General features: G+C 49.5%; 1 protein-coding gene across 1 annotated transcript; it reads right to left on the minus strand.

The window, feature by feature from the left end:
* Positions 1-9,547: 9,547 nt before the first annotated feature.
* wrap53 (WD repeat containing, antisense to TP53) lies at positions 9,548-16,519 on the minus strand. Its single transcript, XM_060035907.1, has 6 exons — positions 16,347-16,519; positions 14,159-14,382; positions 12,723-12,934; positions 11,722-11,825; positions 11,222-11,365; positions 9,548-10,794 (listed from the first exon to the last, which is right to left on the minus strand). The coding sequence occupies exons 1-6, from the start codon at positions 16,517-16,519 to the stop codon at positions 10,536-10,538; spliced, it is 1,116 nt and encodes a 371-aa protein (XP_059891890.1). The 3' UTR covers positions 9,548-10,535.

A 16,519-nucleotide genomic window follows, 5' to 3' on the forward strand; every position in this document is an offset into this window, starting at 1 on the left:
ATAAATCTCCTGTACCCAAAACCCAGGGAGGAGGTCCTCCCGGGTGAAGGTGGATTGGAAGGTGTGGATGTGTGTCAGTGTTTCTGAGGACCCTCCTTCACCTGGGGGCACTCTCTAGAAGGACAGAGTGCCAGCAGGCCGGTCCAGATAGACTCCTACTCTGCGAGAGCCAGCGGGGGGAGATTAATGTCTGTTCCACTATTGTTGTTCCAGGCATAGTAACGATGATCATGACAATAAAGACTCCAGGACTTGTTGTTCCATCCAAGCACGCTGTCATGACCCTCTCCTCTCCTTGTGATTCCTCTGTATGTCACTCCTATCCTAACAGGTCCTTTCCACTCCACCTCCCAATAACAGCGGCCAGTCAGGGCCTCTCTACACAACACCTGGGACTGGCAGTCAAATCTCTCTGGTTGATCCGGATACAACTGGTCCTCTTCAACCCGCGTTACCTTTCTGTTGTCCTCGGACAGAGAGAGGAATCTGTAGGCTGTGTTTGGGTCCAGTGTAAGTTCACAGGCATCTGACGGGAGAACAAGACATGATTTGATGCTGAACATTCTTCATCATCAGACCCTTTTTTTGATCACTCTCTCTTCTTCAAACATTAACATAGAAAGACAAAAAGTTCACATTGTGTTTAAGATCATTAAAGTTAAGGTTCATTAGAAATCCCATGTGTGTGTGAGTGGTTGTCCAAATCAAACATTGAAACCAAGACAAATGTATAAAGTGCATTTACCCCCTCAATAATTACACTACATAAACATATTATACATCAACATGTTCGGCTTATTGTGAGCTTATAATGTGAGCTTATTGCTCACATGAAATATCGAAACAATATTTGTAATATCTTCCAAGATATTAAACTTTTGGATTTCCCAAGACACATACAATGCACTCCACCTTCAAAGGGACACCTGTGTAAACAAGAGACTGAACAAGCTGAGATCACATACAGGCTGGAGATTAACTGATGAACCAGAGAACTGGTTCATACATACTATGCATACATAGACATGTACTACTACATACACGTACATACACACTTACACTTCTGTGGACCCGGTTTCACCCTCCACACTCCACCGTGCTCCACACTGGGGGGGAAATAAAGTGAGAGCAGCATGTTGAAACTAGGGCTGTCAAATTAATTAAAAAGGAATGCAGATTAATCGCGCATTTTTAGTGCCCTTTGACCCGGTGCGTCATTTGCGTTGAAACAAAATGGAGGCAGACGAGAAGACACTGCTCGGCCCCGTGAATGGAAAATTCAAGTTTAAACAACTCCCAGAGTTCATCAACCCTTAAATTCACCTCAACGCAAAACATTTGGAAGCAAGCTCGCAGGTACGAGCTGCCGCAGCCCATGAAGCTGGAGCTAGCAGCCAGCCTCGTCAAGCCACACTCGACTGAGATGCATTGAATCTTGAGTGGGATGGAAATGTTATATTTGATCTCAAAATGCACCATGTGATAATGAAAGACATGTTTTAAATAAAAGAGACATTGAACTTTAAAGTCTATTATGTCTATTATTAATTGAATCACTCATCTGCAATAATTTACTTGAATTAAATTATTTTGAAATACTTTCTCGGGAAAATGTAAGTATGCGATTAATTTAGATTAATTAATCACAGAGCCTGTAATTAATTAGATTATTCTTTTAATCGCTTGACAGTCCTATTTGAAACATTCACCTTCATCATCTGCTGTCTCATCACTTTCTACACAACAAGAGTTACAGTTGCCTTTTCAAACCACTTCATCCAGCAGTGGCTTGAATCCTTGTCCCTGAGTGGTGAGCTGTCCTCTCCATACCTGAGAGTGTCCAGCCTCCAGCGTCGATCCTCCAGTCCAGCAGAGAGCAGCGCAGCTCCAGAGTATCCTGGGTGATTGTAGCTCAGGTCCAGCTCTCTCAGATGGGAGGGGTTGGAGCTCAGAGCTGAGGCCAGAGAAGCACAGCCTTCCTGTGTGACCAGGCAGACAGACAACCTGCACAAACACACACACACACACACCAATGGAGACACAGCTGGGTCCAAGGGAGTCTGCTCTCTCCTGCTGGACTCTAGAAAAACAAGAACCAGGATTTATGGACGTTTGATGGATGTTGTATCGTTATTATATCTGATAAATCCTCACATCTTCTCAATAGACTGATTTCCATCTTTAAAGTGATCAGGATGATCCTTAGAGCGGTCACTCTTCACGGAGACACAGCTGGGTCCAGGGGAGTCTGCTCTCTGCTGCTGCTCTGGGCTTCAACACAACACATACACAGCCTTTACTCAGAATGATGATGGAGTCATAATATATAACAGATGAGCTTTGAGATGGACAACAGTCACAGACAATGAGAGATCCTCTTCCTACCTCTTTGCCTTGCTCTGGCGGCCATGTTCCCTAGACGGAGTGGTCTTAGAGGTAGGACCCCCCTCCTCTCTCTCTTCATCCATAGCAGACTGGAGACCTGGACACAAAAAAAACGACATTGTTTTGTCTCTGATGTGTGCGGGTGATGTCAGGATGACAATGCAATAAAACTGGAACCCTGTGGGGATGGACCGGAGAGATGAGTCACCGAGATGTCCGTGGGTGGCAGGGCAAAGAGCGTCGGTCTGCAGGTAGGGTTAACCCAGGGCTGGCTGCTTCGCGTCTGTCCATTGCCAGGGAAACCGCAAGCTAGAGCTTCTTCTCACTGAGTAGACATCTTCTCCGGCGGTTTCACAGAGACATTTACTTTAAATAGATGCCCACAACTAATCAAGCATATCGTCGGACCTAGTTAGTATAACTCTTAACACTGCTTCGGTCGGGTGGAGTTTGTTTAGGTTTTTTGCTCGGCGACACAACATTGAACTCGAAATTGAAACTGTCAACTTATTAGATGACGGAGGAACGATAAACGACAAATGACCGCGGATCATTCAAACGACAACACGTCTACTACCCGATATGCCAACTTGGTGAAACATATTTTCTAAGGCCTTCGTAACGTTATCTTTGTTTCCTATCTGTGTCGTAGACTTTTTCTTCTTTCCTCCTACTCTTCCGTTGACTATTTTTGTTTACTCTCCCCGTTCTCACCCGCACCAACATTACCCCCGGTTACCATATGTTCTGTCCAAGATACCAGGAAGCGTGCCCCCGTTAAATATGGACATCCACATGTCGTATGACATCACAACCAGATCTGTGATGCGGGCCCACAGAGAAGACCCAGTACAAGATGACGTTTAAACACCTACACTAACCAAGATGGCTGTCTTCAAGACAAATTATAATTATAATCATAACATCACAAATATAACAACCTTTCATTATATCCCAAATAACCTTAAAGTTACCAAAGGACATTTGATTTCGGACAAATCCTAAACCAGAAAAAGGGTTAGAGTATTTTAACACACTGGAAACTATGCTGAAAGGTTCTTGGTTGGATCCCCAATGTCCACAGTCTTACCTGTACTATGCTATAGAGAAGAAATCCCTCTAACCCCTACCTGCTCTTTAATGGACTGTCTCTGTACTGTCTAACCCCTACCTGCTCTTTAATGGACCGTCTCTGTACTGTCTAACCCCTACCTGCTCCTTAATGACCAGTCTCTGTACTGTCTAACCTCTACCTGCTCCTTAATGACCAGTCTCTGTACTGTCTAACCCCTACCTGCTCCTTAATGACCTGTCTCTGTACTGTCTAACCCCTACCTGCTCCTTAATGACCAGTCTCTGTACTGTCTAACACCTACCTGCTTCCTCCTGACCTGTATCTGAATTCCGTGTCAGTCACTTTGAATAAAGATATACGTTTGGACAAATAGCAGTGGAACCATAGATTTACTAATGTTTTAAACCTTGGGTTTTTACAGAAAACGAACCATAAACCTATTGATTGATGAATAAGTTATACATATTTATGATGAATCACGATCAGAGTGGAATACAGTACCTTATTCTTCTCCCTGCTGTAATGAAGTGAGCCACACCAAACCGTCTGACTCGGTAACAACAAGGGAATGATGTTGTGAACCAACCACTTGGACCAGTTCCCCTCGAAGTTCAAACTACTCTCAGAATAACCTCCTATTGCTTACTAATGATTACTGACTGACTGCACAGAAATAGCAGCTTTTCATACATATGCTCCATTTGTGTGAGTTTTCTCACACACACACACACACACACACACACACACACACACACACACACACACACACACACACACACACACACACACACACACACACACACACACACACATTACATAAGCAATGTCAGAGAGCTTTAAAGCCTACAAATGTAAAACGACTCATGCAAAGGAGTATAAAACTAATAATTTCGTTTTTACCTCTTTATTGTAATTTGTGCAGAAAATGAATGAGCAGTCGTAGTAAACAGGACTACTGAGATGGGGTTTGAAAATACTACGCATGTAGGCCTACATCAGTGTTTTGTTTGTGATTTTTACTATTGTTTTCTGTATTGTTGGCAGTTTCTCAGCATGGTTTAATGTTCTGATGGTTTCATAGCATTAAAAGTTATAAAGACCTGGGCCCCGTTTCCCGATAACGATGGATCCACGCTCGTACGATCATTCTCACGATGGATCTTGCGATCCATCGTCAATTTCTTTGGAGCGTTTCCCGAAACTCCTCTTAACGTGAACGCGCATTCGCTGCACTCACGACGTCGTAGGATTGTAACTGTCTACTGACACGGTGCTGAAATGGGCTCCGTAGGAGGGGGAGACGCAGGAATGTCGCAGGAAAATTGTGTTAAAAAGGGTTAAAATATATCCCCATCAAGGACAACAGCAGAGTTGCCTACGAAAAAAATAGACTGCAATTATATGAATGCTAAAGACATTAAAACACAATTGATTAGGCTTAAACCGACATATATCAGTCCTAATCCTGAATGCACTGTGCGTTTCACGGCATTTTCCCCCCTTAAATAATTCCTCTTCACACCTGTGAATAACCCGGGAGACGTCCATGATGAGGAATACAACGAAGCCCACCGTCTGGCCCGGTGCATCGTTGAGCGCACGATCGGGAGGTGGAAGTTGCGCTTTAGATGCCTTCACAAGTCAGGCGGAGGGCTCCAGTTTTCTCCGGCCAAGTCATGCGCCATGATATGTGTGACGGCTATGTTGCACAACATTGCAGCTAAGGCTGGGGTGGCATTGCTTGAACCGGAGGACGTTGAGGACGATGACGATGAGGAAGATCGGTGTGAGGACGGCCTCCCTCATAACTACGCGGCTGGTTTTCATGCGCGTCGAATAGTGATTGAGACTTTTTTTTTAACCCCCTCCACCCTCCCTCATGTCACTAAACATTCCCGTCAACGTGACCAATCCCCACCATATCCCAGCCTTTTGCCTGCTCCTTTGCTTGTTTTTTATAAAAAAAATTATTTCTTTATTTTTTTTTTTTTTCATTTTTTTTATTTCGTTATTTTTTTTCATTTGTTTAATTTAATTTATTTTTTACATTATTTTATGCTACGTTTTATGAGTAGCCTAGGTCAGTCTGCACAAATCCCCCCACTTTCTCTCACACATTTTGAGTGCCCTGCCTGCGCAAACATTTTCTGGACTGTCCCGTTTTATTTTGGCCATTTTAACATCTTTATTAATAAATAAATTAATAATCTTTATTAATTACCAAACTAAGAACATAAAGGCGCAATGCGTTTTAATAAAACGCATCCAATATACGGAATGTCCGATGGTGACGCCACTGAGGCTATAGCTGACGATGCTCTTAGCGTCCTACGAGTACCTACGAGCACCCCTGGAGTACTCGTTAGCTACGAGCGTTTTCAAGACGTTCGTTCCCTACGATGCTTTCGGGAAACGCGGTGAAAACTCTACGATGCCCTTTCGACGCACTTCACGATCCACTTAGGCTAACGAAGCTTTCGGGAAACGGGGCCCAGCACTGTTCCTTCCTCATCTTGCTGCACCCTTTACAGGCATTCAGAAAGGCAATGTGGCACACACACATACACAGACACACACATGCAGACACACATACACATAGACCCACGCGCATAAACACACACACACACGCAGACACACAGACACACACACACACACACTCAGGTGTTTATACTAGAGCTGTCATCCAAAGGTCAGACATGAGGGAGACAAGACAGAGAGATATCGGCAGAAGCAGGGAAAGGAATCTGTGTGTATGTTTGTGTGTGTGTATGTTTGTGGTTTGGTGGATGTGTGTGTCCATCTACTGTCCCATACCCCTCTTCCTTGCTCTCAATTTAATAATGTGTTTGTGCGTGTGTGCAGTGTGTGTGTGTGTGTTGGGGGTACTAGTGCTCCGTCAGTCTCCTGGGAGTGCAATTACACACCGCATTAACCCCCTCCACCCACCCACCTACCACAACCACTGTCGGACCACCCCCATCACCACGGCCACCCACCCCAATGCTGAAGCACGCCCCAGGCAGGGCTGAAACCACCACCACCACCACCACCATCACAAGCACCAGCAGGCAGTGAGGGTCTAATGTACTTTGATGTACAAACCCCCCTCTCTCTCTCTCTCTGGACACACACACACACACACACACACACACACACGCAGTGTCTACTGTATGTAGACATTCTACATAGACAGTAAAGCACAACAACAACAACGATGGAACTATGGAACGGTTTGGTTTGTTTACATCAGAGCCTTCAAGTTTAGCTTGACAAATGTGGGGCGTGTGTGTGTTTGGCTGTGATGGGGGGTATAGAAACGAGGTGGAGCTGGAGGGCTGTGTCTAGGGAGGCAGGAGGCGGTGTTGTGTGTTACTGGAGTGGAGTGGAGGTGTAGGAGTGTGTGTGTGTGTGTATACACACACACCCGTCCTTTATAACTGCAGATAGGTGAGTATGATGTATATTACTATGGATGCATGTGTGTTTGTTTTGATGCATGTGTGTGTGTGTGTGTGTGTGTGTGTGTGTGTGTGTGTGTGTGTGTGTGTGTGTGTGTGTGTGTGTTCATGCCCATGTGTCCCCTGTATATGTGGAATGAAAGGCATTAAAACGCAACCGCAGAGAGAACTGAAACCACTTCTTCAAGCCCCTCTCCATCTCCACCTCTCCTCCCCCCTCCTTTATTTTCCCCTCCTCTACCCTCCTCTCCTCTTCTATCCAATTCCCTCCCCTCCTCCCCCCTCCACTAACCTGTAGTGGTTTACAAATAGATACACACATGCCAGTAAATTCACACATCAAATATGGCTGCTCCTAATAGGGATCTGTGTGTGTGTGTTTACATGTGTGTGAGTGTGTGTGTGCGTGCGTTTGTGCGTGTACTTGTGCGCGTGTGCATGTGTTTGTGGTTGATCCATGTTGGATCAAACACCCAGCATGTCAATTCACACGTGGAGAGAGGATGGCCTTACCCTCCCCCCATGCCTCTATGTGTGAGTAACTCTCTCATATGTATCCTATTCTCTCAGACTTCACATATCTATATATATATATATATGGGGCGAGGGAGGATCATCCAAATATGGCTCTGAGCAACAGAGTTGCATTTCGTGGCTCTGAGCAACAGAGTTGCATTTCGTGACATATAAATAGCATGCTATAAGGCGTTTGGCTCATTAAAGTATGATGCATGCTCCCGAGGCCTCGTAAAGCAGTGTGACGTTCACGTTTCACTTTCGAGACGCTGCATGATGGCTGATTATTTCCCCCCAAAATAAACGCAAAGTCGTTGAGTTTTTCCATGCCACATTTCTGAACCTGAGTATGTGTCTTTTGCGGTTGCCACAAACACACACACACACACGCTGTGACAGTTTTCAGGCCTATAAACCGTTGGTTCCCTTCAGTAGCCTACATTTTCAGGATCTAAAACTAAAACTACTCTCTAGAGTGGAGAGCAGTTAAAAGTGCGGTTACATTCTTCAGAAGGAAAAAACACCCGGTCTCATCCCCGTCTCCTGAAGACTCACCCCGGGTCAGGATGCAGAAGTGTGTTCTTGAGTGCTTCCTCGCGGACGACAATTTGAATAATTGTTGTCTCAAATGTCTTCCGTTAACAATCGCAAAATTGACCGTTACTTGCTATTCAGCACGTTTCTCCTTCGAGTGCGGGAGCTGTGTTTGTGTGTGCGTGCGTGTGTGTATAAATTTATGTGCGCGCGCGTGCGTGTCTGCCAATGTGAGGAGTGCGCGTGTTCGTGCTCGTTTGCGTGCCCGTGTACAAGGCCCTGGGAGCATCACACTCGAGTTGCTACCACACGCAGATTGAAGTCACGGAGACAAAACACACTTCAAGTGTGGACGGCGCGCTCATTAAACGCTACAAGTGGAACACCAATTGCCGCCGCAGCGGCACCGCGGGAAGCACATAACGACCTTTGCGGTTGTTTGGTTCAGTGTGCCCGAGGGAGGGGGAGGGGAGTAAAGGGCCTCCCCTCCCGCTGCTGTTGGTCCGCGTCGCGAGCGAGGCCGAAGCAAAGTCCACCGACATGGAACCATGAAGACATGTTGAAAGGTGAGGAGGCGGAACATGGGTCTAATGAGGGTGGCCGGTATAACCCCACCCGCTGTGTGTGTGTGTGTGTGTGTGTGTGTGTGTGTGTGGACAAAAGGTAGGGAGGCCTCCTTGGTGGTGACGGACGCTCCCCCTGGGACACAGGGCCTGTCAGAAGGGATGTCTTAATGAAGACACTAGTCCGGGCCTGCTACAGACCGTACTTTGTACCTGGCACATGGAGGCTGAAAGGGCCGCCGGAGCGACAGCACGAAACACGCTTAGTTAAGGGGTGGGGTGGAGTCCTGAGAGTCGCCGACCGCGACATCCATCGCAGTACTGGATAAGCAATTATTATCACACACACACACACACACACACACACACACACACACACACACACACACACACACACAGTATTTTACCTTCTTTGCCATCTCTCGCATCCTACTAATGTCGCTCTGAGGCGGTTGCCAAGCAACACACATGCACAGACACGCACTCGACTTTATGCTGGAGAGTGCTCCTTTGCTTTCACTCTCTCTTGCGTGTTTTCCAACGAAAATCAGAGAAAAAAAGAATACTATGAATAATTTCATTTCATAAGTGCGAGATAACCGCCTTCTAAGCTGCGCTGATTTGAGGGCGCGCGCAAAACGGACTCTGAATGATCAAATATATTATCTCGGGTCATCTGAAGGAAATGTGCAATAAAAATGCATAAAAGAGCGAAAGTGTGAAGAATATCTTTTTTTTCATACGAATGATCTATCCATCTAGAATAATAGTCATTAACGGCCCGTAGCGAGACCATCGTATCTAAATCGAGTCTTAATGGGAACCAGAATAACCGCCTATGATTCGCTTACTTTCTTTGCGTACACGTCTGTAATGTTTCTGTTTCAAGCGACTAATGTCACTTAAAACACTCTCGCAGCTGAAATTTGGCCGGGGTATTCGTCTTCATAATGCAATCCTTCAAAAAAAAGAGGACATTTAAACTAGAATTGTGATTTACTTGACAATAGATCACATTAAAAAACAATCAAAAATGTATTAAACAGACACACACACACACAGCATCTGTTGAAAGATTGCTATTAGGTCAAAGAAAACAAGCTGTGAACAGCAAATTGATACAAAGCGTCCATGTCTTTTATAAAAATATATTTTTATAGCCCGCCAACTGCAGGCACCCCAACAACAACAGCTCCCCCAATACTAATAAACAAAAACAACATCAACACATTAAAGCCAGGAAAACCATAAGCTTGGTATCAGTTGGCATTTCCTGTTCGTCAGGACTCTGTGGGGAGTGTTGAAGTCACTGATGTAGGCAAGAGGAGTAATTATCGGTCATTAAATCCAGATTCCATTGAAATGAGGGAGATTACGCCCTGTGTCTCCCCCTCGGTTGTCATGACAACCGGTCTGTGGGAGTTAATAAAAAATTACATACTTTTTCGGTGTCCGAGTACATTCTCAGCGTTACGGCTTTGACGGCACGACTCGAGAGAAACAATGAGTGGAACCGCTGGCCGCGGGAGCGAATGAGGTCGTTGAAGTGAGGCTTAGAGAGGGCTTGTCCAAGCTGTCACAAGGGACATGTGGCGGGCAATGTTCACCCCGCCACAGAAACGGCCTGCATGGACGACCGACTGTGGCTCTGGTCGTCAGCCGTCCAACGCAGGCAGTCAGGTGAGGGCTGTTGAAAGGGTAGATGTTGGGGTGGAAAAACATTCTCTTTATTCTCAAGGCCTTTAAAAGGGAAAAGCTCCCCGATTCAAAAACAGCCCAGGCATAAGGGAAGGGGAGAGCGAGAGAGAGCGAGAGAGAGAGAGAGAGATACTCCCAAAACAAAGAAAAATAAATAGAAAGCAGGGATTTGAAATTCCGTTAATTCTCTCCATGTATTCCAACAGCAACTACTTCAGCCTACCAACCACAGACCCCCTAGTGATCGTGGGACGAGCTGGGAAGGGGACGCATGGAGATGGGGGTGCGACGGGGGTCCCGGGGGCCCTAGGCCTCCATGGGGGACGGGTCGGGCTGGGGCTCTCGGCCCGCAGCCCCCCCCTCCCCCTCCACGGGGGCGGGGCCTAGGGGTCCGGCCCACCACAGGCTCAGGGTGTTGTCCGGCCGGTCGTCGGCTGACGCCGCTCCCTTGTCCCGCCCCTCGCCGTCGGAGGCGGAGTCTCCCTCGCTGCCGCTGCTGTCCCCTGGTCCGGAGAACTGCCGCTGACCACTGGCGGTGGCCAGCAAGGGCATGAAGGGGTGGACACTGGGGGAGGGGGGAGAGAGGGGGAGAGGGAATGGGAGAGGGAGAGACACACACAGACAGATGGACGGACAGACGGACAGACAGGGGGACAGACGGACGGGGAGAAGTAGAGGGGTCAGTGGGAGGAGAGCGGAGAGAAAGGAGAAGAGAGGGAAGGGGGGGGGGAGCAAGAGAGATAAAGGGAGGAGAGAGGGCCGGGGGAAGGGGTAGAGAGAGAGCAGAGAGAGAGGGAGGCAGGTGGGGGAGGGAAAGAGTCACAGTGAGGGATGGAGAGGGAGAGAGAGAGTGGGAGGAGAGGGGAGAGAGAGAAAGGAGAAGGGGGGGGGGGGGTTTGATTAGAATTTGGGGGCTTCGCTTGACTATGACAAAATGTGAACGTGCCCTCACACAGCGCCCTGGACGCTAGCACTGCGGCCCCTCCTTTTACCTGATGCCATTGGTGCAGTCGCGGTGGGCGTGGAACTGCAGCAGGGGGTGGAGTGGCTCCTCGCTGCCACTAGGGGGAGCCGCCTGGGTGTCCCACACAGACACCAGCCCCTCTGTGTCACCACTCAGCAGGTACCCGCCAGAGCTACACACAGTACACAGAGGTCAGGACACACACACACACACACACACACACACACACACACACACACACACACACACACACACACACACACACACACACACACACACACACACACACACACACACACGTACGTACGTACTGGGTTCGATAACTGATGTCCCAAGATGTCAACCCTCCTCACCGCTAAATAAAAAGCGTTTGCTAAATAAGTGAGGAGCGCACCAAACCAGCAGAATGAAGTCACAGACAGACGACAGCCACGGTTGATGATTTGAGGGGAGTGTTGATGAGTCTAATCTCATCCACATACCAACCTTCCCCAGCTCACTGTACATTCAGTGGGTGTGTAAGCGTACCGGTCCATGTCGAAGTAGATGCGCTGGTTGGTGTCCACGTTCCTCTGCAGGGAGAACAGCACCCGGTCCGCCTGCCTCAGGTCCCAGCACAGGACCTCAGGGTCCTGCAGCAGAAGCACCGGGGTCAGTACTACCACCAGGGGTATCATGGTGCCTCTGCCCACTCAGTGATGTAAACAGAGGGCTCTCACAGGGCCGTTGCTGATGCGTTTCCCTGGCCACTAATACAGAGTGTCGTTAAAATCGGGGTGGCTCCGCCTACTGAGACGGTGAACACACAGGCGATACGCCTCGCAATGATCCAGGTTTGATCCCGACCTGCGGTCCGATGCTTTATGTAGACCCCGCTCTCTTCCCACCCACTTCCCCGTCTCCTCACTCGCCGACCATAAAGGCATTCAAAGCCTGTCAAATGTATATAGGAGTGCTTTCACGCATGAGAGGTTTGGCCCGTTTTGATCGAACCCTACCATTTTCCCCCTATTCTACGGTTAGCTTGGGGTGGTATTATGAACACTAATTTGAACTCTGGTCCACTTAGAAACGGGGTATGAAAGTTACATTTGCTGCAAACCGGACTAGTAGACATATTCAGCCAGGTACATGTGAACTTTCCCTAACTTAAAATGAGTCGCGCCCAGGCTTGGTGCAATCAGGAGGTGAAAGCACTATATGGTAGAAAGGCTTTATCAAGCGATGGCTTGCGTTCAATCCCAGAAACACTGAACTTTTTTAATTATTCAGTGACCGGGGCTCCTTTTTAATGTGTAGGAACACAGAGCTATCTGTGCTCCCTTATTATTGTTCCCCAACAGGGAAGAGTGAGGAAGTTCCCTTCCCAACCTCCCCCCTGAATCAGACAAGTCTACCCAGCTGCAGAGGGCTCTTATCGAGTCAAAGCCCTGGGTCGACAGGGCACCAAGACACCAGCCAGGGCAATGCCCGGCTCTCGCCCCCTCTACACCCCCTAATCCCTCAGCAGGACTCCCTCTCTTCCTCACCTTGCGTCCGCCCGTGTACAGGTGGTTCCCGTCGGGGGAGAAGAGCAGGTGGGTGACCCCCCCGCGGTGGCGCTCGGGCAGCATGGCGAGGGGCGTGCCGTCCTGGCAGGAGTAGAGGCCCACGGTGCGGGAGTAGGAGCCGCAGGCGTACACCTCCATGCACGGGCTGACCGCCAGGCAGGAGATGATGCCCCCCTGGCCCTGCTTCTTCACTGGAGGGGGAGGACGGAGACGGTAGTGGGAGGGAGGGAGTGATGGAGGGAGGGAGGGGTGGAAGGAGAGAGGGAGGAGGTGGGGAGAGGGGGTTGAGAGAGGGAGGAGGGGGGAGAGGGGATTGAGAGAGGGAGGGGGGGGTGGAGAGGGGATTGAGAGAGGGAGGAGGGGGGGAGAGGGGATTGAGAGAGGGAGGAGGTGGGGAGAGGGGGTTGAGAGAGGGAGGAGGGGGGAGAGGGGATTGAGAGAGGGAGGGGGGGGGGAGAGGGGATTGAGAGAGGGAGGAGGGGGGAGAGGGGATTGAGAGAGGGAGGAGGGGGGAGAGGGGGGAGAGGGGATTGAGAGAGGGAGGAGGGGGGAGAGGGGATTGAGAGAGGGAGGAGGGGGGAGAGGGGATTGAGAGAGGGAGGAGGGGGGGAGAGGGGATTGAGAGAGGGAGGAGGGGGGGAGAGGGGATTGAGAGAGGGAGGAGGGGGGGAGAGGGGATTGAGAGAGGGAGGAGGGGGGAGAGGGGATTGAGAGAGGGAGGAGGGGGGAGATGGTAGGAGAGAGGGAGTGTAATTAGTTGTTTTTAATACTGTTCATCATTTCTTGACTTGGTTATTTAGAGGAATTCACACTCCGAGTTCAGGGAGTGTGTGGGTGTTTTCATGTAGAGGTGATGGTGTGATTGAGGTTATTTAGGAGTTTTAAGGAACTACTTTTTTCTGCTTTCTTGAAGTCACTGAGGTCAAACATACTTTTTTTATTTAAATGTTCTAATTTTAATGAGGTAGTTTGTTTGTTTATTTTGCTGTTGCATTCAAATGAAAATAAAATGCCTGGTTGATTGCATTTTTTGCATTAATGTGAAGTGAAGCACTATAAATACATTCCCCTGATTATAATATGTCTGCGATTTAATGATATATGAGGCGTTTGCTTTAGTTTCATTTTGTACCGTTTGGCTGATTGCATTAACTTTGTGGTAATGTAAAGTGCTCTATTAATTCATCTCTATTCTCGGTGCCACCGAGGCTCCAACCTGTATGCGTCCTTGAGCACAGAGCCCCCCTCTGCTCCAGAACCACATGCCTCTCACGACTCATCTCAAACCCCCGCCATCGCCCAAACAACCCAGTGGCGGCAGCTGCACCACTCTGACCAGAGAGAGGGAGAGATGGGAAGCTAGAGGATGGGAGGTTTCCATGACGACGACAACGAGGACCTCCTCTTCCACTGACCTAAGGTGGGCCTCTCCTCGCAGTCGCGGCCGGGCCGGTCCGTGTGGAAGACGCGCACCATCTTGTCGAAGCCGGTGTAGAGGCGCGTGCCGTCGGGCGTGAAGCAGAGGGAGTGGGCGGCCGACAGCTCGTCCAGGTGGTTGTAGGGTCGGTAGTTGGCCCGCACCTCGCCGTAGAACGCGTCCCACACGTGCACCGGGTTGTCGCGGCTACTGCTGGCCAGACTGGGAGGGGGGGGGGGGGGGGGGGGGGGTGGGGAGAGGTGGTGTTAATGATGAGGACATCGAGACGGACAGGCACACGGATAGAGACCGTTTTTTTCCTTAATTTTCCATGTCAATAAAGCTCTTTTTAATTGGATTGAGAACTTGCCGTGATACTGAAAAGACAGAGAGGGAGAGAGAGAAGGAGAGGGAGAGAGAGAAGGAGAGGGAGGGAGAGGGAGAGAGAGAGAAGGAGAGGGAGGGAGAGGGAGAGCCGTGATTCTTTGTTTATTATTACTAGCATTGTGTTTCTCATGTTGATGGTAACCTTCCATTTTGCTTGGCAACATTCACCAATGCCTTTGTCGTGCCAATAAGGCCCTTAAATTGAAATTGAACTGAGAGAGGGAGGGGGGGTGGGGGGTGGGGGAGTGGGAGAGACGCTGCCTTATTAGTGCGATGTTGAGAGAGAGCGAGAGCCGAGAGCGAGAGAGAGAGAGAGAGAGAGAGGTGAGACAAAGAGAAAGAGAGACGCAGAGTCGGAAGGAGGCACTGGGAGTTCATGTGAAAATAACACGACACAAATAGGGCCAGTGAGTAGCAATTACAGCTCTTGATTGTGGTTTTGAAGAGTAACCAAAACAACAGACACGGCCCTCTGGGACAAGACCGAACACGGTGCCAAACACAATCCCTACCAGATGTCCCTGGTTATGGAGCGAGCGCCGCTCAAGTGCTGCCAGATGACCTCATCTGGCACCGTCTCAGCCAATCAGGAGCCGTGAACTCAACCACCGATGTATGGCTCCCTGCGAGGGGCTGGCGGGCTGGGATTTGAGCGCCGCATTTGCATGGACGCCAGGAGTTGCGATATCGCTCAGATTCACCCGAGGTTTTATCAAAGAAAAACAATAACCACCGAGGAAACCAGAGCAGTTAACCGGATTATTGTTACAAGTCTACACATGTTCCCCCGCCATGCAACGTGTTGCATTGCGTCGAGGCCCCCGCCAGACGCCCATCAGGCACCCCCCCTTTCCCTGAGGCCGTCCCCATCTTAGAGCCTCCTTTTGGAGGCCAGAAAACAACAACAACTACGACGACGACGACGGGAGCCGCTTTTGAACTCCGAAATGATCGGCCGTCGAACAAGACACACAGCGTGCCGCGTCTGCAGCTCAATTAGACAACAGGAAATTAGCCCTGACCACTGCCGTCGTGTTGCGACCAGACCCCTCCCCCACGCGGCCTCCTCTCTTCCCTTCCCCCCCCCCCCCCCCCCCCAGCCAGTCCCGGGCTCAGCTCCAGAGCGGATAGAAACGTCCAATTATAAGAAAGATAGCCCCTGTTGCTAGGTTGGATCCATGCCCAGAGCCACGGACCCCCCCTGCTTCTACCTCTCTGCAGCAGGAGGAGGAGGAAGAAGAGGAGGAGGAGGAGGAGGAGGAAGAAGAGGAGGAGGAGGAGGAGGACTCCACAGGACTCCTGGCAGGAGGACAGATCAAGGAGAAGGAGGAGGGGGCAGCGAGCGAAGAATCAAAGGCGGAGAAAATAGGAGATGAAGGAGGAATCGATTATCTCTGGGATAACTAATGTGTGGTTAAAATGTCCTGCCAGCTTTCTGTCGTCTCGGAGACGGGATCAAATGGCTTGCCGAGTGCGTGTTTACTTCGGCCGCGTGGCGCATTTCCAAATTAAAAAATGGATGAAGACAAAAAGGAAGAACGCGTATGAATACGCTCTCATGGGGGGGGTTGGATTTGCGATGCCAACAGGCCAGCTTTGCGTTAGCCTAATGCAGGAGGGAGTGGACACAAGTTATGAGGTCATTGAAACATGCTGGGGGCTCTAGTGGTTGAAATGATAAACCCGCCGGCATGGATTAGTTTAAACATCATCACACGTTAGCGTGAGGGTTATTCCGGTGTGTCTGTAAAACAATCGCTGCACTCAATTGTGTCCAACTGTTTTAAAATCCGGTGGACCACGAGCGGTGCCTCCTCCCAGCCCTGGCCCCGGGGGTGCGGCTCCCGAGGAGGCTCAGGGCGGGCCGAGAGGCCAGACTCCTCCTGCCGCGCGCCTCCTTATTAAAAACCCAGAGCTCCGCAGGTCCGTCCCACGCAGAGGGAAGCCGCGACAAGCTTCCTTGAGCCCCCAT

The sequence above is a fragment of the Gadus macrocephalus genome, chromosome 17 (assembly GCF_031168955.1).
Source record: "Gadus macrocephalus chromosome 17, ASM3116895v1".
Classification (NCBI taxonomy): domain Eukaryota; kingdom Metazoa; phylum Chordata; class Actinopteri; order Gadiformes; family Gadidae; genus Gadus; species Gadus macrocephalus.